Source organism: Pempheris klunzingeri, chromosome 20 (assembly GCF_042242105.1).
Source record: "Pempheris klunzingeri isolate RE-2024b chromosome 20, fPemKlu1.hap1, whole genome shotgun sequence".
In the NCBI taxonomy this organism is placed as follows: domain Eukaryota; kingdom Metazoa; phylum Chordata; class Actinopteri; order Acropomatiformes; family Pempheridae; genus Pempheris; species Pempheris klunzingeri.
Genome location: NC_092031.1, coordinates 20,511,078 through 20,538,408, shown reverse-complemented (window position 1 = coordinate 20,538,408; position 27,331 = coordinate 20,511,078). Strand labels below are relative to the sequence as shown.

At 42.4% G+C, this 27,331-nt stretch overlaps 1 protein-coding gene across 1 annotated transcript in view; it reads left to right on the top strand.

Annotated features, from left to right (window-relative positions):
* ryr2a (ryanodine receptor 2a (cardiac)) overlaps positions 1-27,331 on the top strand; it is a 154,758-nt gene that overhangs the window by 80,730 nt on the left and 46,697 nt on the right. The window contains exons 31-67 of the mRNA XM_070852298.1: positions 180-356; positions 574-719; positions 834-948; positions 1,205-1,365; positions 2,275-2,434; positions 3,156-3,242; positions 3,841-3,972; positions 4,192-4,286; positions 4,447-4,622; positions 7,017-7,675; positions 10,746-10,946; positions 12,535-12,640; positions 12,715-12,858; positions 13,385-13,512; positions 14,022-14,167; positions 14,439-14,553; positions 14,955-15,087; positions 15,314-15,417; positions 15,988-16,123; positions 16,270-16,456; positions 16,609-16,720; positions 16,842-16,962; positions 17,106-17,275; positions 18,163-18,383; positions 18,478-18,568; positions 18,912-19,052; positions 19,606-19,769; positions 19,993-20,071; positions 20,178-20,267; positions 20,837-20,980; positions 21,094-21,171; positions 21,340-21,415; positions 21,592-21,715; positions 22,738-22,847; positions 23,418-23,482; positions 24,264-24,385; positions 24,617-24,666. Of these exons, the coding sequence (XP_070708399.1) occupies positions 180-356; positions 574-719; positions 834-948; positions 1,205-1,365; positions 2,275-2,434; positions 3,156-3,242; positions 3,841-3,972; positions 4,192-4,286; positions 4,447-4,622; positions 7,017-7,675; positions 10,746-10,946; positions 12,535-12,640; positions 12,715-12,858; positions 13,385-13,512; positions 14,022-14,167; positions 14,439-14,553; positions 14,955-15,087; positions 15,314-15,417; positions 15,988-16,123; positions 16,270-16,456; positions 16,609-16,720; positions 16,842-16,962; positions 17,106-17,275; positions 18,163-18,383; positions 18,478-18,568; positions 18,912-19,052; positions 19,606-19,769; positions 19,993-20,071; positions 20,178-20,267; positions 20,837-20,980; positions 21,094-21,171; positions 21,340-21,415; positions 21,592-21,715; positions 22,738-22,847; positions 23,418-23,482; positions 24,264-24,385; positions 24,617-24,666 (5,266 nt within the window). The remainder of the gene's footprint in view (positions 1-179; positions 357-573; positions 720-833; positions 949-1,204; positions 1,366-2,274; positions 2,435-3,155; positions 3,243-3,840; positions 3,973-4,191; positions 4,287-4,446; positions 4,623-7,016; positions 7,676-10,745; positions 10,947-12,534; positions 12,641-12,714; positions 12,859-13,384; positions 13,513-14,021; positions 14,168-14,438; positions 14,554-14,954; positions 15,088-15,313; positions 15,418-15,987; positions 16,124-16,269; positions 16,457-16,608; positions 16,721-16,841; positions 16,963-17,105; positions 17,276-18,162; positions 18,384-18,477; positions 18,569-18,911; positions 19,053-19,605; positions 19,770-19,992; positions 20,072-20,177; positions 20,268-20,836; positions 20,981-21,093; positions 21,172-21,339; positions 21,416-21,591; positions 21,716-22,737; positions 22,848-23,417; positions 23,483-24,263; positions 24,386-24,616; positions 24,667-27,331) is intronic.

Sequence of the window (27,331 nt, the reverse complement as noted above, 5' to 3'; positions counted from 1 at the left end):
TCGACAGAGTCTTCAATGGCATCGGGCTGAGCTATGAGATGTAATCCCTTCAAACACATTTCAGGACATTTCTAAATCATTTTTTTGCCACAAAACTACTGAAGTAATCCAAGCTGATAGCTGTAACACGCTAAATGTCCAGTACAGACAAAACGAATGGATTTTTCCTCTGTTTTCAGGTGACAAGAATAGACGGGACAGTGGAGTCGTGTCCATGCCTAAGGGTCACCCAGAGGTCATTTGGCTCCCAGAACAGTTACACTGACATTACCTTCTACAGACTGAGCATGCCCATAGAGTGTGCCGAATCGTTCTCTAAATCCCCACCGAATGACAACCTCTTCTCACCAAAGAGGGTAAGAGTACTGACGTGTACTGAACATATACACTCGTATGGCAGACTTTGTGGCACTGACTAACAGATGCACTACTCTTACATTGTTCATAGAGCTATCAAAGGAAAGCTCCCCACATTAGCATTTACTGTTCACAATTACCTGCCAGTGTAAACAGCAGGGTTGGGTAAATGTCTATTAAGAATATGTGTGGCGCCTTCATCGTCTGTTTCTGCAGGAGCTGGAGGACTTTGAAACTGTGTCAGACTTTGAGGTACTAATGAAGTCTTCTCATGGTCACAATGGTCCCAACGGACCTGAGAGAGACGAATTCAACAACCACAAAGATTATAACCAGGAGAAGCCGTCGAAGCTCAAGCAACGGTAAACCGATGACCTATCATATGTATTAAACTTGTGCACATTAATATTTTCCCCCTCTGTCACTGTACTTATGTTTGTAACTTTATAAACTTAAACCAACCGTCTCATCACCAGGTTCATGCTGAAGAGAAACAAGCCGGACAACAGCTGTCCATCAGCTGCTCGTCTGTCAGAGGAGGTGATGGCTGATGACAGAGAGGAATATGAATTCCTCATGCAAGCCTCTACTGTAAGACAGCACACGTACAAAATGAAATCCACAAAATACCCATATGGAATACATGTTAGTACTGATGAGCTTAATGGGAAATTTAAATTTGTTTGCAGTTTTCTTCAAATATTCAGGTCTGTGTGTGTTCATCCATTTGTTTTCCATTTCCAATTCCATGGACTGATTCACTGTTTTATAATACAGGTGTTTTGAAGCCCTTTGGGAAAACACCTGTGATCAAGGACAATGCAGTTAAACCTCTCTTTCTGTGCAGCACTACTACTCAGTGCGGATCTTCCCTGGTCAAGAACCGAGCAGTGTTTGGGTGGGCTGGGTAACCTCTGACTTCCATCAGTATGACCCAAGCTTTGAGCTGCACAAGGTCCGAACAGTCACCGTTACCCTGGGAGATGAGAAGGGCAAAGTCCATGAGAGGTTAGTAAAATTGCAGCCAACCATCTTTGTTGTTGGGCAGGGATGAGTTCCAGTTTAAGGCTACATCACATGGTTTCACCTTTTACACCTTTTTCATGGCTCCACGCTGGTGACAGCTGTGGCTGGAGGCATCATGTTTTCCGGTTGTCCATCCCATTATCTCCATAATGTTTGGAGGGAACTTCCTAAAATTTGGCGTAAGTGTCCATTTGGACGCGAGGACCAACTGATAAGATTTTGGAGGTCAAAGGTCAAGGTCAAGAGACCTCACAAAACATATTTTTGGCTATAACTCAAGAACTCATACATTAATTATGAACTGTCTAATATAATAAAATTTTAATTTGTGATATTTTATATCCAAAAGGACAAAGGTCAACTTCACTGTGACATCATAATGTTCCACAAAAACACTTCTAGCCATTAGTCAGTGCCACAACTCAGAAGGGGACACTGACCATGTTTCACTTTTGGCCAGATACTTAATTGATGACACTAATCTTTGGGTGCCAACCTTGAAACTGTGGTGATTGTATAGCTCTTCTGTGCTGGTGTGTTGAAGATGAGCATCCACACTTAGGATTTGCAGCAACATCCATATTTGAGCCATTGCCTACTGTCATGGCTTTTCTTTATCTTTATCTGTACAGCTTCCATCAGAATCAGCTGTCTTTGCCAAGGAATTGAACCTGTACAAGGAAGTTGACTCTGTTTTCAGATGAAGAACAATTCCTTCATCGTGTGTTGTTGAGTCTGGATAGACATTAATGTAACTTGACTGGTTAGCGGAAACATACAACCTTGAGGCCGTAATTCTACTTTTAACGTTTAACAATACCTGATCTGGATTTCCTTCTATTAATATCTGTAGTAAGTAACTGATACATTTTGTGTCTGTGTGTTCTTCAGTATAAAGCGCAGTAACTGTTATATGGTGTGGGCTGGAGAGAGCAGCAGTCCTGGTCAGGGGAGGAACAACAACGGCTTAGAAATTGGCTGTCTGGTCGACACAACAAACGGACTGCTGACCTTCACAGCCAATGGCAAAGAACTCAGTACATACTACCAGGTAAATATTTGATTCAACATGTTGTTGAATGGGGCAGCACAGTGGTGCATTGGTAGCACTGTTGCCTCACAGCAAGAAGGTTCCAGGTTAGAATCCAGGTTTGAACCTGGCGTCTTTCTGTGTGGAGTTTGCATGTTCTCCCTGTGCTTGTGTGGGTTTTCTCCGGGTACTCCGGCTTCCTCCCACAGTCCAAAGACATGCAGGTTAATTGGTGACTCTAAATTGCCCAAATTCCCCTGTTTGTCTGTCTCTATGTGTCGGCCCTGTGATTGGCTGGCGACCAGTCCAGGGTGACCCTGCCTCTCGCCTTAAGTCAGCTGGGATTGGCTCCAGATCCCCCGTGACCCTGACGGATAAGCGGTATAGATAATGGATGGATGGATGTTGGTGAATGGTCCTTTTCTCCAATTCTGCTTCCACCCATCTTCCTTCCCTATCCTGACTCTTTTTTGTCATCCTACCATCTGCACTTCCTTTCATTTCACTTCCTACAATTTGCTTCCTTCCTTCCTTGTTTTTTCTTCTCGCTTTCTTGTTTTCGCTACCTGTTCCAATTAGTGATCTACACAGGCCAGCCCTTCCAGGGGCTTCGCTCCTAAATGAGCATTTCAAAAATATTGAAAAATTTCTAACCACAACATTAAAAATCATTAAACTTGAAAAAACTAATTGCGCTCTTGGTTGGACTTGAACTACCTAGCACTCTGTCCTCTCTCCACAGGTGGAGCCCAGTACTAAGCTGTTCCCAGCAGTCTTTGCCAAGGCCACCAGCCCCAATGTCTTCCAGTTCGAACTTGGTCGTATTAAGGTGAGAAGGGCACACACACATGCACGCACACACACACACACACACACATACAGCTTCATTATCAAGTGTGCTGTTTTAGCATCATGATTTTCCATTTAATTCCCACCAGGTTTGGGAGATTGGTTCTAACCTCACTCACAAGTAACCTTGATTGTTGCTGCTTCATAATTAAGGCTTTCTGGTATTACACAAATAGAGATTTTAATGGATGAAAAAACTTATTTTTTTGATTATGTATTAAATTACTTGATTTATCAAATCCTCCCTTTTAAATTTTCCTGTTACAACTCATCTTTAAGATTTGTGACATTCTAAAGAGGAATTAAATTTTTTGTAATCAGGATGAAGAAAGAGTAAGAATCGTAAATTAATTAAAACGGAGGATTTCTGAAACAGTGGGGTAATCCTTTAACCCAAGACTACACCCCACAGTGTCTGGGCTAAAACTATGTCTTATACATAGCCAGATTAATGAACATTATTATGACAACCACAGTAAAAACTGCACTATGAGTTTCAATATGTCCAGGATATCCTCTCTGCTCAGCTTCATCTCATGTGATGTTGTAACATCGTCAACATGTCGGTCTCCCATCAGAATGTGATGCCTCTGTCAGCTGGTCTGTTTAAGAGTGAGAGGAAAAACCCAGTTCCTCAGTGTCCTCCACGTCTGCATGTCCAGTTTCTTACTCCTGTATTATGGAGTCGTGTTCCCAACCACTTCCTCAAGGTAACATCCCTGACGTTTGCTTTTCTTTTGGCTTTTTGCTTTGCTTTGTTTTGTTTTGTCTGGCTGTAGTTGGGATATAAAAGAAAGAAATGTGATAATGGTTTATTGGCAAACTGTTCAATCAACTAATGCAAAATATAGAATAATACATAGTGTGTACAAAAATTGGGACATAGCCTCTGCCTTAAATTCATCATACTGTATGGTTTTTTTTTTCAGGTGTCAGCATCCAGAGTTAATGACAGACATGGCTGGCTGGTCCAGTGTAACGAACCTCTACAGTTCATGTCTCTGCATATACCTGAGGAGAATAGGTGGAGTACACACAGACACACACACTTTCCCCATAACCACTACTTGCCTAAACCTTGCCCTTATACTGACCTTAAAGTTTTATCCATTCAATGTAATGATTTCCTCTCTCTCTCTCTGCTCTTTCATATCTCATGCATTATCTCTCTGTGTGTTGTCTAGGTCGGTGGATATCCTGGAGCTGTCAGAGCAGGGGGACTTATTGAAGTTTCACTACCATACCCTCAGACTGTACTCAGCAATCTGTGCTCTGGGAAACAACCGAGTGGCACATGCCCTCTGCTCCCATGTAGATGAGTCACAGCTCCTGCAGGCTATAGAGAATAAATACATGCCAGGTAACACACACAGTGTGCAAAAAGAATAACTGCATACAAGGTAATAGAGAGATAAGAAGTCAGGTAATAGTGAGAGCCCGCCCTTAAAGCGTGGATGCCTTGTAACAGACTACGATTGTTTCCAACTTCTCTTCTTCACTGATTGATTCATTCATTCATTCATTCATCCACTATTCCCTGCATACAAATCTCTACAGTTTACTCTACAGTAAGTAGCCAATTTGTGACAGACATGAGATCATAATTTAATATGCTCACTGTAGGAAAAGTAATGAGATATTCTTAATTAAAATTAGTAATGCCACAATGTAAAGACACGATACCATCAGCTCTGCTTTAAAAATGTACTTAAAAGACAAGGTTGGCACTATTTATTTCATATTTTTTATTATTGTTAACAAATCTCATACACTGGGGACGCCCAGTGGCTGGGACTTGGCAGGTAACTGTCTCCTAGACGGCTGGGAGTGGCAATTCTGAGGTGCTGCCAATGTATATACACAAACATCTACAACATCAGGGTATGACCACAGTCATCATGATATGTCATCTGACACCCTTTGGTGTAGATCCATCTGGTAACATTATGGATAACACCGTTTAGTGGATTATTATTACAAATCAATTGATAAAAAAGCAGAATTATAATGATTTATAACGATTGGCAGAGCTGGAGCAAATTTGAACTACTTCATATACTGTTGGATAGTTTAACAGTTTACATGAGTTTATATAATGATACATTTTTGTAGATTAATGTGCAAAGTAAGCATCATCTATTGCTGTTAGGTAAATGTGGTGATGTAAAAAGTACACTATTTCTTTCTGAAGTGAAATGCATGAAGTTGCATCTACTGCCAATGCTGTTACAACCAGAAGCTAACAAGAAGATTGACTCAAATGCTCAACACGAGGCAGATGGTAAAAGGTGCAGTTTATTGTTGAACACAATCAACAAAGACAAGGCACCAAAAACGGACAAAATCCAAAGAATACTTACCGACTAATACACTACTCACAAAAAGTTAGGGATATTCGACTTTCAGGTGAAATTTATGGAAAATGTAAAAAGTTAATGCCACAGTGATATTATATCATGAAAGTAGGGCATTTAAGTAGAAGCATGCAATGGTCATTTCTTCATCTTAAACAATTTATTGAAAGAAACAACAGTGGTGGGTATACTGCAACAAAACATTTCAATTTCTCAATAAATTGGGATGTGGCCAAAGGACGTCCACTCCTCTCCTTTCTGTGACTCTTCCAGTCTCTGTATCACTGTTCCAACCTCCTGATGACACTCTGTGACCCTCTAAGCTCAGTGAACACCTCCGTCTGAGGACTTCCTGTTTGAAGCCTCCAGTGTTGAGGTGCTGCTGATCAACTGTTAGGTGTCGTCTTGGTCTCATGATGTCAGAATGTGAACAGCAGGATGAGGAGGACTGTTTAAATACCAATTCTAACTGAAGCAGGAAATGTATTGGTGGATTCATGGATCAAACCTGTTGTGAATGTTGCTGTTAAGCTTCTTGTTAGAGAACAGCAACTGGTGCAGAAAGTACTGAGACACTGAACAGTTGGACATGTGCATTCAAAGGTTTAGAGAAGGTCACATTAAGTTCACCTGGAAAGGTTAGAATGCATTTTAGGTCCATCCTGAAATTTCACTCAAAAGCCGAATATCCCGAACTTTTAGTGAGTAGTGTACAATCCTGACTAGACTCTAACACTCTCAACAAGATTCTAACACTGACTAGGATGCTGGAACACTCGACACAAGGGCACAAGACCATCTGGCACAGGAGAGGGGCAGACACAGACAATATATACACCAGGGAAGGGGGCACAGGTGGAAACAATCAGGGAGGGGCAGACAGTCACAGGAGCAGGAAACACACAAGGGCAGGAAGTCAAGGGGCCTCAAACGAGAAGGGGAAGTTGAACGCCACAATAAAAGAGGAAATACACAACACATGAACTAAACTTAACAAACATGACCAGACATAATAAATGCACACGTAAAGTACTTAATTTTTTATAAAATATAGTACTTAACTAAATGAGTCCACTATGGTAATGTTCATGGTACACATATATACATTTTAGGGCACTATATAGTGTATACATTTTGCTCTTAGAATTTCGATGCTAAAATAAAATAGCTGAAAATAAATACAGTTCTCTGCCTTTTGGACACATTCTCCATAAAGAATAAGTAGAAGCCATTAAATGGCTGTATATGGCTATATCTGTATAAAGAGCATATTCATGTAATTGGCACAACCGGGTACTTGATGTTGGCTGGTCATTAATAGGAGCATAAATGGAAAATTTAAGGGTTGCTGTTTTAGTTGACTATTTCTAACTGTCTTTCTGTCTATCACTTGCCCACAGGTTTGCTTCGTGCGGGCTACTACGACCTCCTCATCGACATCCACCTGAGCAGCTATGCCACAGCTCGCCTCATGATGAACAATGAGTACATAGTTCCAATGACAGACGAAACCAAGAGCATCACCTTGTTTCCAGATGAGAAGAAGAAACATGGCCTGCCAGGCATTGGCCTCAGCACCTCCCTGAGACCCAGAATGCACTTTTCATCCCCAAGTTTTGTCTGTGGGACCGGACCTTCGTATCGTAATGGCAACAATGGATCAGGATCGGGATCAGACTGTTTTCAGTATAGCCCTGAATTCCCCTTGGATGTTCTTAAAATTAAAACCATTGAGATGCTAACAGAGGCAGTGCGGGAGGGAAGCATGCATGTACGAGATCCAATAGGAGGCAGCACCGAGTTTCTCTTTGTCCCCCTCATCAAGCTGTTCTACACCATGCTTATCATGGGAGTTTTCCAAAATGGAGATCTGAAGAACATCCTGAGACTGATTGAACCATCTGTGTTCTCTGAAAGACAAGAAGGGCAAGAGGACACGCACACACAGCTGGAGGTGGTGAGGGAGTTGGAGACTGAAGGAAGAGGAAAGGATGGAGGGAGGAACATGTCGAAAGAAGGACTGTTACAGATGAAGTTACCAGAGCCTGTAAAACTCCAGGTAACATTCATTAAACCCTCTCAGTTTATAAAAGCAGTTCCACTTTTTACTGTATCAGATCAGTGCTCGTTCTCTGTCACATTGCAATTTTTGTTTATGTTAAGTGATAGGATGGAATTCACTGTAGTTTAACACGTTTTAATGTTTTTAATGCAGGCAAAATAGATGATACACACAACACTCACACATAACCAACATGCCCAAACTACCTCTCAACTGGCTCCTTTCAATGTGAAGGCGCTATACCGAACTCCCTCTGGTTGTCTGAGCTCTTCTTATCTTTAAGCTGAGCCCAGATACCCTTTAGAGGAAACTCATTTTGGTCGCTTATATCCATGATCATGTATTTTCAGTCATGACCCAAAACTCATGGCCATAGGTGATGGTGGGAATGTAGATGGACCGTTATTCTGACCACCATGGGGTAGAGTGTTTTCTGGGAGAGAACCATCGCCTCAGACTTGGAGGTTCTTCCTCTCAGACTGACTGTGTCACAATCAGTTGCAAACCACCTCAATGCATGCTGGATGTCATGGTCTGAAGAGGCCAACAGGACCGCATCAGCCATGGAAAGCACAGATGCAATTCTGAGGTTCCTAAACTACACACTCTCCTTCCCATGGCTGCGCCTTGAGATCCTGTCCATGAATATTACAAACAAAATTGATGACAAGGGACAGTCAAAAGCCTTTGTCCATAAAACACATGTAGACTGGATGGGCAAACTCCCATGACCCCTCCAATAACCCTGTGAGGGTATAGAACTGGTCCACTGTTCCACGGCCAGGATAGAAGCTGCGTTGCTCCTCCTGGATTTGAGGATTGACAATTCCACTGGCAGGTTCTTAGGTTGCCGCCACAACCAACAGTGGCAACCTTCTGGTCACAAACTCCTAGCAGCCACCTCTGCAATGCAAGCTTGCAGAGTCCACTGAGATGCTGTGTCTCCAATATTCCCTGGGATGCAAAAGAAAGCCTTCAAATGGTGGGAGTTGAAGACCTTGGAGCACTGGGGCATCTGTGTGATGCAACTGAGGAATCTTTTGCCATAGTCTGTGACTATAGTCTGTGAGCCTCCAATATAAAAGTTAAACCCAAGAAGAAACCAAATGTAGTATCAAAAGAAGGGTGTACTATGACGCAAGGTCAACATAACCAGGCTTTCTTTCCATGGTGGCTCGACAACCCCTAAACCAGAGATAACAGCTATGAAGATGATGGTTATCAACTCTTTGTTATAGCAGGCTTTCCCAGGCTTTTGCTTCAGGCTCTGTGCGCGTTACCATAAAAGGGGCATGTGACGCATCATTTCTCTAAAAGTTTTCTCAGTAGACAATAGGGGACTGCTGGCCCTGAGCCAGGGGAACCAGATTGTCTCTGACTAGGCCATTTATTTACGCACCAAGGCGCCCCAAGTTCAAAGTGAAGAACTGCCCCATGTTCACAATGTCCAGGTGGTCCTGCAGCGGTTCCTGGAGAACTCTGTCTTCGTCAAAGGTGAGAAATGTGAGTTTCCCTACACCTCAGTCTCCCTCTTGGTCTTCATTGTCGGACAAGGGAACCTCCAGATGGATCCTGCCAAAGTGTCTGCCTTCTTTGTCTGGCCCACACCTGACTCCCGCAAGGTGCCATTCCAGGGGTCCTCCACAGCCGAGGAAGCCTTTCAGTCTCAAGACTCTGTTTACGTTGGCTCCCATCCTCCAAATGCCTGAGTCAGACAGTTTGTGGTGGAAGTTGATGCCTCTGTGAGGGTGGAAGCAGTGCTTTCCCAGCAGTCGGCTAAGGACCAGAAGGTTGACCCATGTGTCGCCTTTTCCAGGAGACTGCCGTCACTGGCTGGAGGGGACCAAGTTGCCCTTCTTGGTTTGGACCGACCATAAGAATCTCGAATACATTTGGACAGACAAGAGATTCAATTCCTGACGGCCTCAGTTGTCCCTGTTCCTCACAAGGTTCAACTTCTCTCTCTCTTACCAGCCTGGGTCCTGCACCGTAAAGCCCAATGCCCTGTCACACCAGTTCCCGGGAGGGGAAGATTCTTCCATGGGCCCTGATACCATGCTTCCTCATTGGATCACTTACCTGGGAGATTGAGGAGAGGATCAAGGCAATGGAGGACCAGCCAGGGCCCAGCAACCCCGCCATTTTCTGATCTGAAGAGGTTTCCTGCCCGCCTGTCTACCACAGGACTTGGACCAAAGCCAGAGCAGCTCTTCTCCACTCCTCTGACAGCTATGCTAAGACAGCCAACCATCATCGATCCAAGGCACCAACCTACCAGGTTGGTCAGAGGGTGTGGCTGAGTCCAAGAAGTTGGCTCCCAGGTTCATCGCTCCTCTCCCGCCCTGTATCATTAATGAGGGCCCTGCTTTTACCATCTGCTTGACACTTCCTGGACACTTCACTCAGTGGGGAGTTCCATTGGCGCCACCCAGACGATCGAGAGGCACGGCCTATGATGAACCACCTTCCTGTTCCCCTGAGCTCTCCGACCACACTGACAATGACATGGAATCTTCCCCAGACAAGAATGAGATGCGTCCTGAAGCATACAAGGTCAACATGGACGTTTATGACAAGTACTGGATCCTATCTGCTTGTGGCTCCCTGGCTTGTGGCTGCTTTGATTCCCTGGGCTGATTTCCTGATCCTCCGCCAGGCTCCAACTCTCCCTCTGTCTGCTCACTTCCAGTTCATCTATCTCGCCCAGTGCTTACCTGGTTCTGGACCCGCTGTCTCACTGAACTCTGCTCCTGTTGCACTTCTCACGGTACCGCCAGCTCCCACTGAACTGCCCTCTGTGAGTTCTCCTTCCTTGCTCCATTCACCAGCTCGCCGATCCAGCTTCACTAGATGGAGTCCTTCAAACACAGACTCTGAACCAGGTTGTTCTGAACTGCAGTCACCTGCTTGCCAAGCCTAATAAAAGACTTCTCACTGTACTGTGTGCTGCATTTGGGTCCAAAACACTCCCATCACATTACACTTTTTTTCCCCCAACATATGTAGTTAACACAACACAATGTGTGATTGTATGTGTCTAATCTGTATGTGTCATGATGTGATGTAGATGTGCCATGTGCTGCAGTACCTGTGTGACTGCCAGGTGCGTCACCGTATCGAGGCAGTGGTGGCCTTCTCCGATGATTTTGTGGCCTGTCTCCAAGACAACCAGCGGTTCCGCTACAATGAGGTGATGCTGGCACTCAACATGTCTGCAGCCCTCACTGCCAAGAAGACCAAAGAGTTCAGATCTCCTCCACAGGAGCAGGTAGGAACACTACTTGAGAAGAAGGGCTTGGCTGAAAGTCAGAGTACAGAGGACTATACTGTACAAGAGGAGAGTAGAATGGAGAATGAATGATAACATGACATAAGTAACGCTTAAGAGTACAGTAGTTACTTATTATTGTGCTCAGTACTCTGTGTTACACAGTGGCACCAAAATGTTTGGGTTAATTAATTTGGTATTATTAATAATTTAACTACAACCAACGTTTTACAATATTAAAGAAGACAGCATGTGTATTAAAACATTTATTGAACATAAAGTCAAACATACAAACAATCTAACTAAATTTACCAAGCTAATAATCAACAGGGAGAGTGTGTGGGGGTGTGTACAAGTGAATATGCAAAAGAAGGTAAGATGGAGGACTACAAAAAGGTGGGAGAACCAAATGGTGACTCAAATGGCTGCCAGAACCCCTGGTGTGTGGCTCAGAGGTTGATCCCTGGCTTTGGCAAGACTCTTGTAGAGTCTCCTCCAACTTAGATTCCTCTTGTGTGGGTGCATGTAATGTAAAAGCGCTTTAAGTGATCAAACACACTAGAAAGGCAGTATGTAAGTACAGTCCATTTACCAAATATGGACCTTATTTTAACAGATTGTTGCTCAAAATGACCAGTTGGTTCAAAAAGTTTTGGAATAGGACCAGTAGATCACTTCAGCCAGCAGCTGCAAAACAAGCCTCAGTGGCTGCAATTTAATCGATTCCTTCTGAGTTGGTGTATCTGAAGCAATCAATTACTCTTGATCACCTTTTTTGTGACCATCCATAAGAAGAGAGATTTCTATTCTTTGAAGATATTGAAGTTCTGTAAATCCCCTAAAATACATGATTGTAAGTGTTATTTCTTGCTTTGTAATGCCTAACCAAGGATCTCTAATTTTACTGCAGTCCCACAACAGAGCAGAGTTCCTTCATCAGTACGACATTCCATACTTCTACTGTTATCCCTTTTGCCCATTTTGTGTAGCTGTAACAGGCAGTTAATTGCCTTAGCGTTTGTACAACGGGAGGGCTGCTGTGCATTTTTCCATACATCATTTCAAAAAATACCGTCCTAGTATATGGAAATCACTGATTCATATCGGTGCACAGGTCTCAAACTGTGCTTTCATTTAGCATTATGTAAGTAGCTGTTATCCACCACTGGTGTTTGAACAAGACCTCCCTTGTCTTTTTACCATATCATATAAAGGCTGACTAACTGACGTAGCGGTAGACTAGCAACTCATGTTCTATGTGTTAAAATTACTGTTTTTGTCAATGGAGTGGCATTAAAGAGTGATAACGAGTGTTTGTGGTTTAACAAAAAGGATCTTGGAGATCTATTTTCACCATTGACAGGCAAGTAATTTTGGTCATTGATTTTTATTACTGGACATACCTTGATCGGATACAGTTACCTCAAGGTTGCATTATAGCCCATTTCATGGCTGCCAGTTGAGGCGATCTACTAGACCAATTCCAAAACTCTTCGTACCTACTATTCATTTTTAATCCAAAATAAGTTTGTTATCCTTTTAATGAACACATCTCGCATCTCAGTCACATCTGCGTGTTTTTGGACAGATCAACATGTTGCTGAACTTCAAGGATGAGAAGCAGGAGTGCCCCTGTCCCGAATACATCCGAGAACAGCTGCTCGACTTCCACGAGGACCTGATGAGACACTGTGGTAATCTGTCAGTTAGCATTCGTATAACTTCATCGAACAGTATGCAGTGCAAACTGATTTGTATGCTCTGTCAGGTATAGAGTTGGATGAGGAGAGAGGGATAGACGGTGACAGTGACTTCACCATCCGAGGTCGACTCATGTCACTGGTGGAGAAAGTTTCCTACCTAAAGAAGAAGATGGCCAATCTGCCAAAGGAGAAAAAATTCAGGAAACCCAGTAAGTCCTCTACTGAGACAGGCAGAACAATTAACAATTCTTTCTGCTAAATATCATATTTTGGGTCTGGCAAAACAAATGGAAAAGTGAGTAAATTCAGATTCCTGAAGGATAAATCTTTAGATTTTTAACAACCTTTGCTCTAGCATTCCCTACAGGACAACTCATACAAGTTAAAGGATAATGCTAGTGTTAACCTGGCGCCACATTTTTACATAATTTGGATTCCAAGTGACAGATACGGGCTGCTCACTGGACCATTTCTAAAACGTTTTTGTACCTACCAGTCATTCTGAACCCAAAATATGTAAAAATAGGGCCCAGGTTTAAAGATACTAGACTTATTCTCCTATAGCTGGAATCCTACCAAAGCCTTAAAAGGATAAATACTGTATTCCAGGGTTGTTGGATGTTATAAATACTACAGACTCCAGCAGCACTTTAATGGAGCTTGTAATTCAACAATGAATTAAACAACAACCACTTTAGTAGTTTGAATTTTCTCACTCTCACTCTCTCTCTCTAGGTACATTACAGCAGCTGATTTCAGATACGATGGTCCGCTGGGCTCAGGAGTCAGTTATTGAGGATCCCGAGTTGGTCAGGGCCATGTTTGTCCTGCTGCATCGCCAGTATGATGGCATTGGTGGACAGGTTGGTTTGTGTCTGCAGCTTTTGGTAAAGACATTATGCCATCGCTTCATACTTAATAAGCAGCCTCTGTGGTTTCATAAGTCTTGTGCTAAGGAATGTTCATACAAGCCTCATTTTTGAGTCAACAGTTTAAACATGCAGTTATTTCATTAAGAGCATACGTTTGTACATAATCCTCAATGGATCTGCAAAAAGTTTGCTTCGAAAGTTTAACAGTTCAATATCTATCATAGAAATCAATTACTTTACAATGAAATACAGTTTACTGGACAAGCTAGCTCCTTACACCTTCTGCTGATATAAGAAGCTGACACTGAAGAACAAACTATATCTAAAAGAAATAAACATAACTAATGAGTAAGAATGAAACATAGTAAGGAGAATTCCCTGTTACATTGTTTCTCTTACATAAGATAACTGATAACACTGTTCTGCACAGTCTGGTGACGGTGAAGGAAGTGTGTGGTCCTTGGCAATCAGTTTTAAAAGATATGAATGTGTCTGTCCAGGTGCGGGCTCTTCCTAAGACCTACACGATAAACTCAGTATCAATCGAGGACACCATCAACCTGCTGGCTGCTCTGGGTCAGATCAGGTCACTGCTGAGTGTCCGTATGGGAAGAGAGGAGGAGAAACTGATGATCAGAGGGCTGGGGTAAAAACACACTTATCTGATTTCCTTTACTGCTCTTTCTTCTCACTTTTATTGCTTAACTTCCTTTTTTATACTACCAATGTGAAAATTATAGGCTCATAAATAATTGAAATGTTCATTAAATGTTAATAAATATTTCTGATGTATATGCAGAACTTCAGTTTGACCATTTCTGTTCTGTTTCTGTATCCTACTGTGTACAACATGTGCCAAACCTTGTTAGAGCCCTATCAATGAACTAAGTTTTGAACTCGTCCCTCTTCCTGGGCAGTGATATCATGAACAACAAGGTGTTCTACCAACATCCTAACCTGATGAGAGCTCTTGGGATGCACGAGACTGTCATGGAAGTCATGGTCAATGTACTCAGTGGAGGAGACTCCAAGGTATGAAGTGTGTAGAAGGTGCAGGGTCAGAAAATAAGCTTGAGTACTGAAGCTGGAACAAGGGTTAGACAGAAACCAGGACCAGACACAGCCTAAATCCCAAACATGTGGCTCTCAAAAGTTGTGTAGATTTTTGATTTTGTAATTTGTCTCTTAGTGCCATTTTGCTTCTTAGCAGCTTATTGCATGTCATCAACAAAAAAAAACACCAAATTGTAATGTAAAATAGGTTAATGAATTTGAATATGTAGGGCGGGTAGATTGGTATGGTTGTTTTGAAACATTTTTACCCGAAAGAGCATTCAAATTCAAGTGATACTAAAATGTTATGGACAATATAGTCTAGGTTGATGCATGACTTCTGTGTAGACACCCTGTACATGATGTCTGTGTGCTTGTAGGAAATCGCCTTTCCTAAAATGGTGGCCAACTGTTGTAGATTTCTCTGCTACTTCTGTCGAATCAGCCGTCAGAACCAGAAAGCCATGTTTGACCACCTCAGCTACCTGCTGGAGAACAGCAGCGTTGGTCTTGGTGAGTGAGTGAGTGTGTGTGTGTGTGTGTGTGTGTGTGTGTGTGTGCATGTTGATGCGTGCATAAGGAGAAGCTGTGTTTAGTGAACTTGACCCACCCACTGCCTGAATAATGCTGTATCCAGGAACAAATAACCTCTTTATGGGCTATTGGCTCCCTACCCTCTTACTATATCTGTACTGACTCTCCTCTCCTCCTCTCCTCTCCCCTTCTGTCCTGTCCTCAGCATCCCCTTCCATGCGAGGCTCTACTCCTCTGGATGTGGCTGCAGCATCAGTCATGGATAATAATGAACTGGCCCTGGCTTTAAGGGAGCCAGACCTGGAGAAGGTGAGGTTCACTAACATTTACACATTGATATACAGCTTAACTGAAACCCAACCCATACTAAGTTTTCATCCGAAGATTTAATGATTTACGTTACGGGCACGTGCGTTCTCTTCCCAAAAGGACAGTGAGACCCCATAACATGACAATGTAATGATTTTCTTTAAAGGACTTGCATTTTGTCCTCATAAGGAAGGCAAATCCCCACAATGTGACAGTATAAACAGATTTATGTCTCCACAACAAGAGCAATGCATGGTACACACACACACACACACCCACACACTACAGCACCAAATTATGCTACTGCACTCAGACCAAAAGCACTGTAGACTACGGGTGTGCAGAGAGTCCAGTATTTGTATTTGTTGAGGCAGCAAAAATATTAGTATTTGAATAAAAGTGGAAATAGTATAACAGTCCTGTTTTTGTTACATTAAAGTGTTAAAATAAAGTATGTTAAGTTATGTTCTTGCCACAAATAAACACACGCATGTATTCATATTCATATTTTCATTTTTGATGAAATGATGTAGGCAATCGTATGGTATGAAAACATGTCCCTTGTCACAGGTGGTGCAGTACCTGGCAGGGTGTGGGCTGCAGAGCTGTGTGATGCTGGTATGTAAAGGATACCCCGACATCGGCTGGAACCCAGTGGAGGGTGAACGCTACCTCGACTTCCTGCGCTTTGCCGTTTTCTGCAACGGTAAAACATTTTAAATGTTTTTTGATTCACAAATCCCCTTTATCTCAGCGAACTACAGTACTGCAGGCCAGATCCATTATGTTTCAACAAGCCTATGTTTAGCACACAGTATGAGGTGATGAACCCCTCTGCTCCTCTGTGGCCAGGTGAAAGTGTGGAGGAGAATGCTAATGTCGTGGTGAGGCTTCTGATTCGCCGACCAGAATGTTTCGGACCTGCCCTTCGGGGCGAAGGTGGAGATGGGCTGTTGGCAGCGATGAAGGAAGCCATAAAGATTTCTCAGGATCTCTCCAGAGATGGTCCCTCTCCAATGTCTGAAAGCAGCAAGACTCTGTGAGACATCATCACATTTCATTCCTTTGCTGTTCCAGGATTAGATACTGAGATTTTAGGAAAAACAAACTGTATTAATAGTTACACTGTCTTACAAGAGTGGTCACTGACTGTTGTGGTGTGTGTGTGTGTGTGTGTGTGTGTGTGTGTAGCAGTGACACGCAGGAGGAAGAGGAAGATGATACCATCCATATGGGGAATGCCATCATGACCTTCTATGCTGCCCTCATTGACCTGCTGGGCCGCTGTGCTCCAGAGATGCATGTGGGTGACAACATTCTGTACAAATGCTCAGCCGTGTACACACACACACACACACACACACACACACACACACACACACACACACACACACACAGATACTCACACTAACCTTTTTTATCAGTTGATCCATGCTGGCAAAGGTGAAGCGATCCGTATCAGAGCCATTCTGAGGTCTCTGATTCCTATTGAAGACTTGGTGGGAGTCATCAGCATTCCATTCTCCATGCCCAACCTGGCCAAAGGTAAGCAGTCCCTCCAGCACTCACCCCACCTCACATGCATAAAACAGGAACAGTAGATGAAGACGAATCCAGAAGTTAAGATGATGATGATGAATCCAGCGGTGACTTCTAACGTGTCTGTTTCAATGCTTGTACGTGCATAGATGGGTTGGTGGTGGAGCCAGACATGTCAGCTGGTTTCTGTCCAGACCATAAAGCAGCCATGGTCTTGTTCCTGGACCGGGTTTACGGAATAGAAGACCAAATCTTCCTGCTACACCTGCTGGAAGTTGGCTTCTTACCGGACCTGAGAGCTGCTGCCTCTCTGGACACTGTAAGTTTGTGGGTGAGCTTGTGTGTGTGTCTGTGTGAGTGCGTCTTCTTTGTTGTCGTTAGATATTTTTGTAAAGCTGCTGCTACACTAATATTATGTATATATATATATATATATAATTCTTATTAATATTCTCTTATTAGCAATCATACATGTGAAATAATAAACAAATGGTGACAACCCAATTATGACCAGCTGCAGTTTCCCTCAGCTCTACATAGCTTTTTAGTCTCTATCTGATTATTGCTTTGGTTTTACAGCCTGCAACTTTACTGGTGCATTGGTTCAGTGTCACATCTCTCATTTTTCTGTACCTGGCAACAGCAGGCAGCAGACAGACACAGTTAGAGACTAAGCAGGTGAATATAGTGGAGCAGTGAAATCTTTCCCAGGAGCTGGCGGAGACCAAAAAAGCTAAAGGCCGTCATTCGATTACATGGTTTAGGATCACTGCTCCATATGAAAGCTTATGTTCTTCTGCTGAATTCTTGTAATAAAAAGTTTATGAGGGGATGATATGTCATTGCTGTTGTTTTTGGTCATTCCAATGACACAAAATGGATAGTGTTGATGAGGGAACATACAGTAACTACATAACTAATGACCTAAACTCACACATGATAAATCAAGCACTGCATCCATTTGTTACCATCTTGCTGCTGTAGAACTAAACACAAAATCAACAAAACACCATATTTTCTGGAATGCAGACCTACAATATGTAATCAGTGGTTGTCATGAAGTGTTTATCTTGAAGTTAAAGATGTGAAAGATTTGTTACAAACTCCCTTTAGTATGCACACTTTCTAGATCAAACCCCACCACACACTCAAACACAGTCCTTACTCTATCTTTTGGCTCTTCTTCTGTCTTTGTTGGTGCTTCAGGTTGCTCTCAGTGCCACAGACATGGCACTTGCCCTCAACAGATATTTGTGTACAGCCGTGTTGCCTCTCCTGACCAAATGTGCTCCATTGTTCGCGGGGACAGAGCCGTTCGCCTCGTTGATCGACTCCCTCCTCCACACGGTTTACCGTCTGTCCAAAGGCTGCTGCCTCACCAAGGCCCAGAGGGATGCCATAGAGGAGTGTCTGCTGGCAGTTTGTGGGTAAGACTGGAATTAAAGGAGAGGAGCAGACTGTAATGCGTCTTTGTGTCAGTGGAAATGCTCAGCTAATGTATGTCATCTTAATAATGTGCAGTAAGCTGAGGCCTTCCATGATGCAGCATCTGCTGAGAAGGCTTGTGTTTGATGTTCCTCTGCTTAATGAACACACCAAGATGCCTCTTAAGGTAAGAAACACATCAGTTACCTAAATCAACAGTAAAAAGAGTATAAATTTTCATCCACCGTCTTGTTAACTTGTTGTATTTCTTCAGCTCAGTCAACATTCACAAAGATCCATGCAAGATTCTCTCCTTCACCATGAAACTGCGATGATGTATCATGTTAATATGAATAGGAGAAGTTTATTTGATTGTCTGCAACACAGTCCTTTCTCTACAATTGCACTTGCATCAGCGTCTCTGATTTCAGATTTACATCATGGACAAATGCCATCAACAGCGCTTCTGTCGTGAAAATTGTTTTTAAAGCCAACAGATGGTTGATGTATGTCCTCTTGACTTTTGCCAGCTGCTGACCAATCACTATGAACGTTGCTGGAAGTATTACTGCCTGGCAGGAGGCTGGGGCAACTTTGGAGTTGCATCAGATGAAGAGCTTCACCTGTCCAGGAAACTGTTCTGGGGGATTTTTGATGCTCTGTCACGCAAGGTGAGGCTCAAGTTAGGTCTTTCGTTTTGTAAATGTATTGACTTTTAATCCCCAGTATGGCTCAAGAACCAATGAATCCTATGTTTTCCATTATGCCACCAATAGCATCTCTTTTTTTTCTCTACCTAAGTGAAATTATCACCTTTCAAACACTGCATCTCCAGTCAGGTGTTTTATTATACAGTACATATATTAGTCCTGAAGCCAAAGCTCAGATAGCCCTGCTGACATCACTGTGACATCATCAGGGTTATATTCAATTGCTTGATGAAGTAAAGTGAAGTATAAGTTGGTGGAGTTTCCCTTTAATGTATGAAAAGTAATCTGTGAAATGTGTAAATGTTTGCTTTTAGACTTTACAGCAGTTCTGGTTGCTGATATGAGAACATCAACTTCTGTTCAAAAACTGTTTCCATCTGTGCATAAGTGCACGACTGTTTGCTGTTGTAACATGCAATGATTATTAACTTTAAATGTGAAAGCAGAACCAGAGAGGGTTAAAGTCTAACAGTGCTGTCTAATGATGCACACATACATGTATTTTATGATGTAGCGGTATGACCAGGAGCTGTTTAAGCTGGCATTACCATGCCTCAGCGCCGTGGCCGGAGCTCTACCTCCAGACTACATGGAGTCCAACTACATGGCCATGATGGAGAAACAGTCGTCCATGGACTCGGAGGGAAACTTCACTCCACAGCCTGCAGACACTGCCAAGTATAAGACATCTTTATTTATTTAAGTTTGACACCCACTCCTTTAAAGTTTCTGTCATGCTGATTTATTGAATCAACTTATTGGTGCAGATCCATTTTTTGAAAGGATTCCTTCAGTAAATTCAGAAGATCCTCGCCTTTGCTTTGATTGCAGTTGACACCAGCCTACAGCAACGTTTTACGTTTTACATATTTGAATGTGTCGTTTCTTCTGTCCTCATCAGTGTGACTCTACCAGAGAAACTGGACTATTTCATAACCAGATATGCAGAGCACAACCATGAGAAGTGGTGTATAGAAAAGGTAAGTGAGTCACACACGGTTGTCCTGTTTGTTTACGTGATGCCCCAGCAGTGATATCATGAAAGGAAACGTATGCATTCTGAAATGTCTTATGTATGTTTTATAGTTTTCCAATGGATGGTCATATGGGGATCAGATGTGTGATATATCCAAGAGCCACCCCTTACTGAAACCATACAAAGGCCTCGCTGAGAAGGTAATCCACAGTTTTGCTTCATGTTGTCATGGTTTCAAATTTCAATTTACAGTATTAAAATAAGCAGGGGGCAGCATGATGGTGCTGTGGTTAGCACAGCAAGAAGGTTCCAGGTTTGAACCCAGGTTAGAACCTGGGGAACCTGTGGAGTTTGCATGTTCTCCCTGTGCCTGTGTGGGTTTTTTTTCCGGGTACTCCAGCTTCCTCCCACAGTCCGAAGACATGCAGGTTAATTGGTAACTCTAAAATTGCCTGTAGGTGTGAGTGTGAGCATGAGTGGTTGTCTGTCTCTCTGTGTTCGCCCTGGCTGGTGGCCAGTCCAGGGTGTATCCCGCCTCTCGTCCAGTGATTGACTTCTCACAAACTGGGTGACACTAATTTTGGGTACCCACTCGTAAAATTGTTTAGGTCTGTCCAGTTTTTGATTCTGTACTTTGCAGTATTTCCTTGCACTCAGATATATGTTGATAGGTAACAGTGTTGCTGGGTGTATTTCAGTTTTGTAGATGATTTACTTTTGGAGTTACAGAGTCTCAGTCTTTGTCTAAAGTTTTGTCATAATCTTGCAGGAAAAGGAAGCGTATATCTGGTCAGTCAGAGAGTCTCTGAAGACCATGCAGTTGTGGGGGTGGAGCATCGACAGGATCAGAGAGGGAGACCCTGCCAGCATCCACAACAAGTCCAGGAGGATATCACAAGCCAGCCAGGTACACGCACACATGTACACACACACACATACACACACACACACTCACACAGATACTCATAAAGAAAAAAGGGAAAGCAAGTGAAAAAGTGACATCAGTTTATATCCTGTCTTACACAGCTGTCTTTTGAAGGACCTCCATCTTTCAGCCCCAGACCTATTGACATGAGCAATGTTACATTGTCTCGAGACATGCAGGTATGTTACTCTTTACACAAAAGGTCCATGAGCTTAAACTTGGCTATTGTAAGACTGGGGAAGAGAATTGATATGAATATAAAAACTAGAAGATATTGTGGATAAATAGATGTAGTGATTAAACGCAGTGTAACGGAGTGACATGTGTTTAACAATGTGTTTTTCCAGTCTATGGCAGAGCTGCTTGCAGAGAACTATCATAACATCTGGGCCAGGAAAAAGAAGATGGAGCTAGAAGCTAAAGGTAGATATAACACAAAACATCCTCACACTGTGTTTCCTGAAACTTTGTCCTGTTCTGGATTCACCACCGTTATTTCATTTTTCCTATATATTCCTATGCAAAACAAAAAAGGTCCTCTTTTTGTCAGCTTGTTCTATTCATCATTCTCCATCCTCCTGTGTCAATGTTACGTCCAGGCGGAGGAAACCATCCTCTACTGGTTCCCTACGACACACTAACTGCCAAAGAGAAATCCAAAGACAGAGAAAAAGCACAAGACATACTCAAGTTCCTCCAGATCAATGGTTACACTGTGTCCAGGTAGGAAACAGGCTTCACAGTCTGCACACAGAGTAGAGGTGCTGGAAACAATATTTGAATTTTGTATGAGTTTGGTTTGTTGAATCCAAATTTAGATTGTGATACTGCCTGACATACAGCTGTGTGTGTGTGTGTGTGTGTGTGTGTGTGTGTGTGTGTGTGTGTGTGTGTGTAACCGAGTTGGGAAGTCGTTCTTTCAACTTCTGTATATTTATGAGCTTTTAAGTCACAATGTGGAAACAACATGGACGCTACAAAGATGTGTTATTTTTGAGTGTTAGTAGTAATTAATATCTAAATATTTCTTTACCTGACGTGTTATCAGGGTTAATGGTAGAGTGAGCAAAAAATTGACGTGCAATACATGAAGTTTTTTACTGTCAACCAAACTTTCAACTGCCATGTTTCTATGTGTATGATATCAAAGTCCCAAAATTTTCACAGACTTTCCAAGTTGTTTGTTTGGACTTAAAAAAGGGTGATCATGTCCATGTCCTGAACTCATTTTCACGAATATTCCAACACTACATTAATTTAAGTGTGGAGTGTTTTCACAAACTAAAAGGAACATTCTGACATTGCGGATGCTTATTTGCTAAAATGTCTGACACAGAGTCATATCCAGTTCATCTCTGTGTCCAGTACAAAGCGGTGCGATGTGTTTAGTCTACATTACCATAGAGAGTGTAAAGAAGAGAGAAACTACCATCAAAACACTTTCATGGTAGCAATGAGGACTTGCTGTGGGCAGTCAATGCACTTTGTCACTTGTGTTGTGTTGTTGTGTCATGTTTACATACTTGAAATTATTCAATGACCAACAACAGCAGACACTTTTACGGCACAAGGTATGTTTTTGACAGAGCTTACGTCAAGCCTTTGTGCTAAGCTAAACACATCCCAGACCGATGCAGACATGAACCTGATATCTATCCTTTCATGTGATTCTGGGTAATGTGAAGAATCTGCGTATTTGCCAAAGTGTCAGATCATTCCTTTACGAGTGCGTATGTCGTTTGCAGAGGTGTGAAGGAGCTGGACACTCCAGCTATTGAGAAACGATTTGCCTACACCTTCCTCCAGCAGCTCATCACATACGTAGACCAGGCACAGCACCACATGATGGAGTTTGGTGAGACATATCTGTTACTCGGCAAGTAATTAACGGAATAGTAGTTTTGAAATTAACATACCATGTGATATTAAATATGAAATGCAGTATGCAAGGCAATGCATAAGTGAACTATGGGCTAGATTCATACGGCTGGTGGAGAGGAAGATGCTATATTACTAAAATAACATTGGGTATAGTGGCTGAAATAAACATGATTTATGTCTGTGTTTATGGTATGCAGTTGTTTTAATTTGCCTACACATACCATTCAATTTGAGACAAGGCGTTGCATTGTTGTGATTGTGATACTGTAGCCCACAGTTTTGTTCCCCACAGTTCTGCCTCCCTGAATCCAGGAACATGGTTGCAGCTTAAAAAGTGAACACAGTGGGTACTGGCATTTGCTGATTAAGAGGGCATTGGCTGCCAGACGGAATACTCTTTTCAATGGACTTGAGCTACATAAATGTTTCAGGGAATGTGTTAAGAATCTTGCTTCTACTTCAACCACCCGAGGCAGATGTGCAGATCCCCAAGCAAATCTATCCAGACCTTATTGTCCTTAATTGTGTTCTTTCTGCTGTTTAGATGCCAGGACCAGACCAAAGGGAGAGAAGATTCCTCATGAACAGCAGATTAAGTTCTTTGGAAAGGTCAGAACTCGTCCTTTGATTTGAGTCAGTTGGCTATGTTTACTTTGACCTTGTTTTTTTTTTCAAATTGATTAAAACATTGCCTCGTGTTTTAACACTGTTGAAATATAGGTATCTGTACCATTCAGGTGAATGCAATAATTCAGGAACACCTTTAGGGAATTTCCTCCAATTCCAGTTCTTCCAAACAAACATCCACTGATTAGGTTTTGTTGGTGAAAAGTCAAAGCTAAAGGTAACCTCAAAATACATTTTTGGCTATAACTCAAGACTTTGAATAATGACAAAACCTCACACAAACTGGGTGACACTAATCTTTGGTACCCTCTTCACTTCCTCACTCTACATGACAATGCGGACAGGGGCCCTCCGTTTCCTTTGGTAGTCCACCACAGGCTTGTCGGTTTTGCTGATGTTGAGCTTGAGGTGACTGCTTTTGCACCATGTGACAAAGTTGTCTATCAGTCCTCTGTGGTCCTCTGTGAAAATAGTCTCCAAGTGAAGACTGCATGTTTCTCACTGGAGATTTTTCACTGATATCATACATGTCAGTATAGTGATAACTTCCATTTTGCTCAATGAGCTCAATATACTCAACAAGTTGTTAAGTTCCTTCAAAATCTTCACTACATCTATGAGTCTGGATAGGCTTGGATGTAAAGTGCAACTTGACTGGTTAAGGCATACAACTGTGAGGCTGTAAGTCTAGTTTGTTCTAATTTGAAAGGCAGACAGATCAGGTAATTACACTGAGTATCCATGTCATTTAACCCTTCTTCAGGTTGTCTTGCCATTGGTGGATCAGTACTTCAAAAACCACAGGCTGTACTTCCTGTCCACAGCGATCCACACAATCAGCAGCGGTGGCCACGCCTCCAACAAGGAGAAAGAGATGGTGACCAGGTGAGTGTGACGAATGACAGATAGAAAGCAAACAATGTCAATATTGCAGGGTATCACACAAGCTCATGTTTTATTGGTTTATTTGGTTAAATGTTAGATAAGGCCTTGACTGTTTGTTGGAGACTGCTATTTCTAATTGATGTAGTCAATGACATCAGACTGCATCTCTCTAAATTGATTGTCTCACTCCTTTCTTTTATCTCTTTCCCTGCCTCCTCCCTCCTCTGTCAGTCTTTTTTGCAAACTGGGAGTTCTTGTCAGACATAGGATATCATTATTTGGTAAGGACGTTTATGCCCAATGCTTCCACTCCTGCACCTTTTCTGCTGCTGTTCTCAGTGAGTGTGTGCAGTATGAGTGGTTTCATACGATACTGACCCAGGAGTACTGCCTATAACACAGCTTTTGGTGAAACAGATTAAACATATCTACCTGATCTTGGTCTCATTTTATCAGGAATATATGAGCATGTTGACATACATCTAGCTTTGGATGATGTAACAGGTTAGTTAACTTTTTTATATCAACTTCCTCTCTGTGTCTGCCTTTTGTATAATACTGAAATGTGGTATATACACACATAGTTCTATATATATAGTTCTATACATAGTTCCACTGGGAGACTTCAACACTCACATGTGTAATGATGGAGAAACCTGGAGGGGGGTGATTGGGAGGAACGGCCTGCCTGATCTGAATCAAAGTGGTGCTTTGTTATTGGACTTGTGTGCTAGGATTGGCCGCCCGCCTGATTGTTGAACCTCAGATTTAAGACGGACAATTCGATTCCGTCCTGGTCGTGGAACAGTAGACCAGCTCTTTACCCTTGCGGGTTGTTGGAGGGGTCATGGGAGTTCGCCCATCCAGTGTACATGTGCTTTGTGGACATGACCGCGTCCATCGGTTAATCCTGTGGGGGGTTCTGTGGGATTATGGGGTAGCGGGTTCGTTGCTACAAGCCACCCGGCCCCTGTGTAACCAAAGTGAGAGCTGTGTCCTCATTCTCGGCACAATCTTAGCCCCTCCCAAATCGATTATCTGGTCGATAGCACTGCAGGCTCACTGTGAATCACACTCGACTCTATCATCCCTCTAAAAAAGAAGATAATTAAGGAAAAGAAACAAGCTCCTTGGTATAATTCCTAGACCCGCTAAATTGGCGTGCAACCAAATTAGAAGAATCCTGCTTAATCTGGCAAAACAGTCTTAAAACCTATAGAAAGGCCCTCTGTAATGCCAGAGCTGCCTATTACCCCTCATTAATAAAAGAAATTAAAAACAGCCCTGGTTTCCTGTTTAGCTCGTTAGCCAGGCTGACAAAGAGCCAGAAGTCCATCCATCCTTGTGTTCCTTTAGAGCTCAGTAGCAACGACTTCATGAGCTTCTTGATATGATAAATGATAAAATTCTAACTATTTGAGACAAAATTCATGACCTCCTGCCCTCAACAGGCTCTGATTCAACCTCAAACTATATAGCATGGAAACAGCTGTTGGGCTTAATGTGCATTTGGACTGTTTTTCTCCAATTGATCTTCCTGAATTGGCTTCAATGATTTTCTCATCCAAACCGTCAACTTGTCTCCTAGACCCCATTCCTACTGGGCTACTTAAAGAAGTCCTACCCTTAATTAACACATCCTTACTGGTACCATAGTCCTTTAAAGTAGCAGTAATGAAACACCCCTTCTGGAAAAGCCTACTCTGTGTGTGTTATCCAATTATAGACCTATATCCAACCTTCCCTTTCTCTCAGAGATCCTCAAGAAAGTAGCAGCCAACCAGCTGTGTAATTTTCTAAATACCAATAGTCTATTTGAGGATTTTCAGTCAGGTTTTAGAGCGAACCATAGCACAGAGACAGCACTGGTGAAGGTTACAAACAACCTCCTTATGGTATCAGACAGAGGACTTCTCTCTGTCCTGGTCTTGTTAGATCTGAGTGCTGCGTTTGATACCATTGACCATCACATTCTATTACAGAGACTGGAACACTTCATTGGCATAAAAGGAACTGCATTAAACTGGTTTAAGTCCTATTTATCAGATAAATTCAGTTTGTACATGTTAACAATGAGTCCTCCATCCACACTAAAGTTAGACATCGAGTTCCACAAGGTTCGGTGCTTGGACCGATAGTATTTACCTTATATATGCTTCATCTGGGTAATATTATCAAGAAACACTCCATTAATTTCCACTGTTATGCAGATGATATCCAATTATACTTATCAATAAAGCCAGATGAATCCAATCAGTTGACTAAACTCCAAGTCTGCCTTAAGGACAGTCCTGGATGAGCAGCAATTTTCTGCTGCTAAACTTAGACAACTGAAGTTATTCTGCTTGGCCCTAAACACATTAGAGACACATTTTCTAACAATAAAGCTACTCTGGATGGCATTACTCCAGCCGCCTCCAGCACCACTGTAAGGAATGTGGGAGTTATCTTTGATCAGGATTTGTCTTTTAACTCCCACATAAAACATATTTCCAGGACATATTTCCTTTTTAATTTACATAATATTGCTAAAATCAGGCCCATCCTGTCTATGAATGGTGCAGAAAAATTAGTCCATGCATTTGTCACTTTCAGGTTGGATTATTACAACTCCTTATTATCAAGCTGCCCTAATAAGTCCTTAAGGTCTCTCCAACAGGTCCAGAACGCTGCTGCTCGTGTTCTGACGAGAACTAAGAGAAGTGACCATATTTCTCCTGTACTGGCTTCTCTTCACTGGCTTCCAGTAAAATCCAGATTAGAGTTTAAAATCCGTCTCCTCCTACAAAGCTCTTAATGGTCAGGCTCCATCATATCTTAAAGATCTCATAGTACCATACTACCCCACTAGACTACTGCACTCCCAGACCCAACAATTCAAGAATTTCAAATGAAGGATTCCAGAATCCCCACATGAGCAGCATCAGGCATTATGTGGCAGTGGCA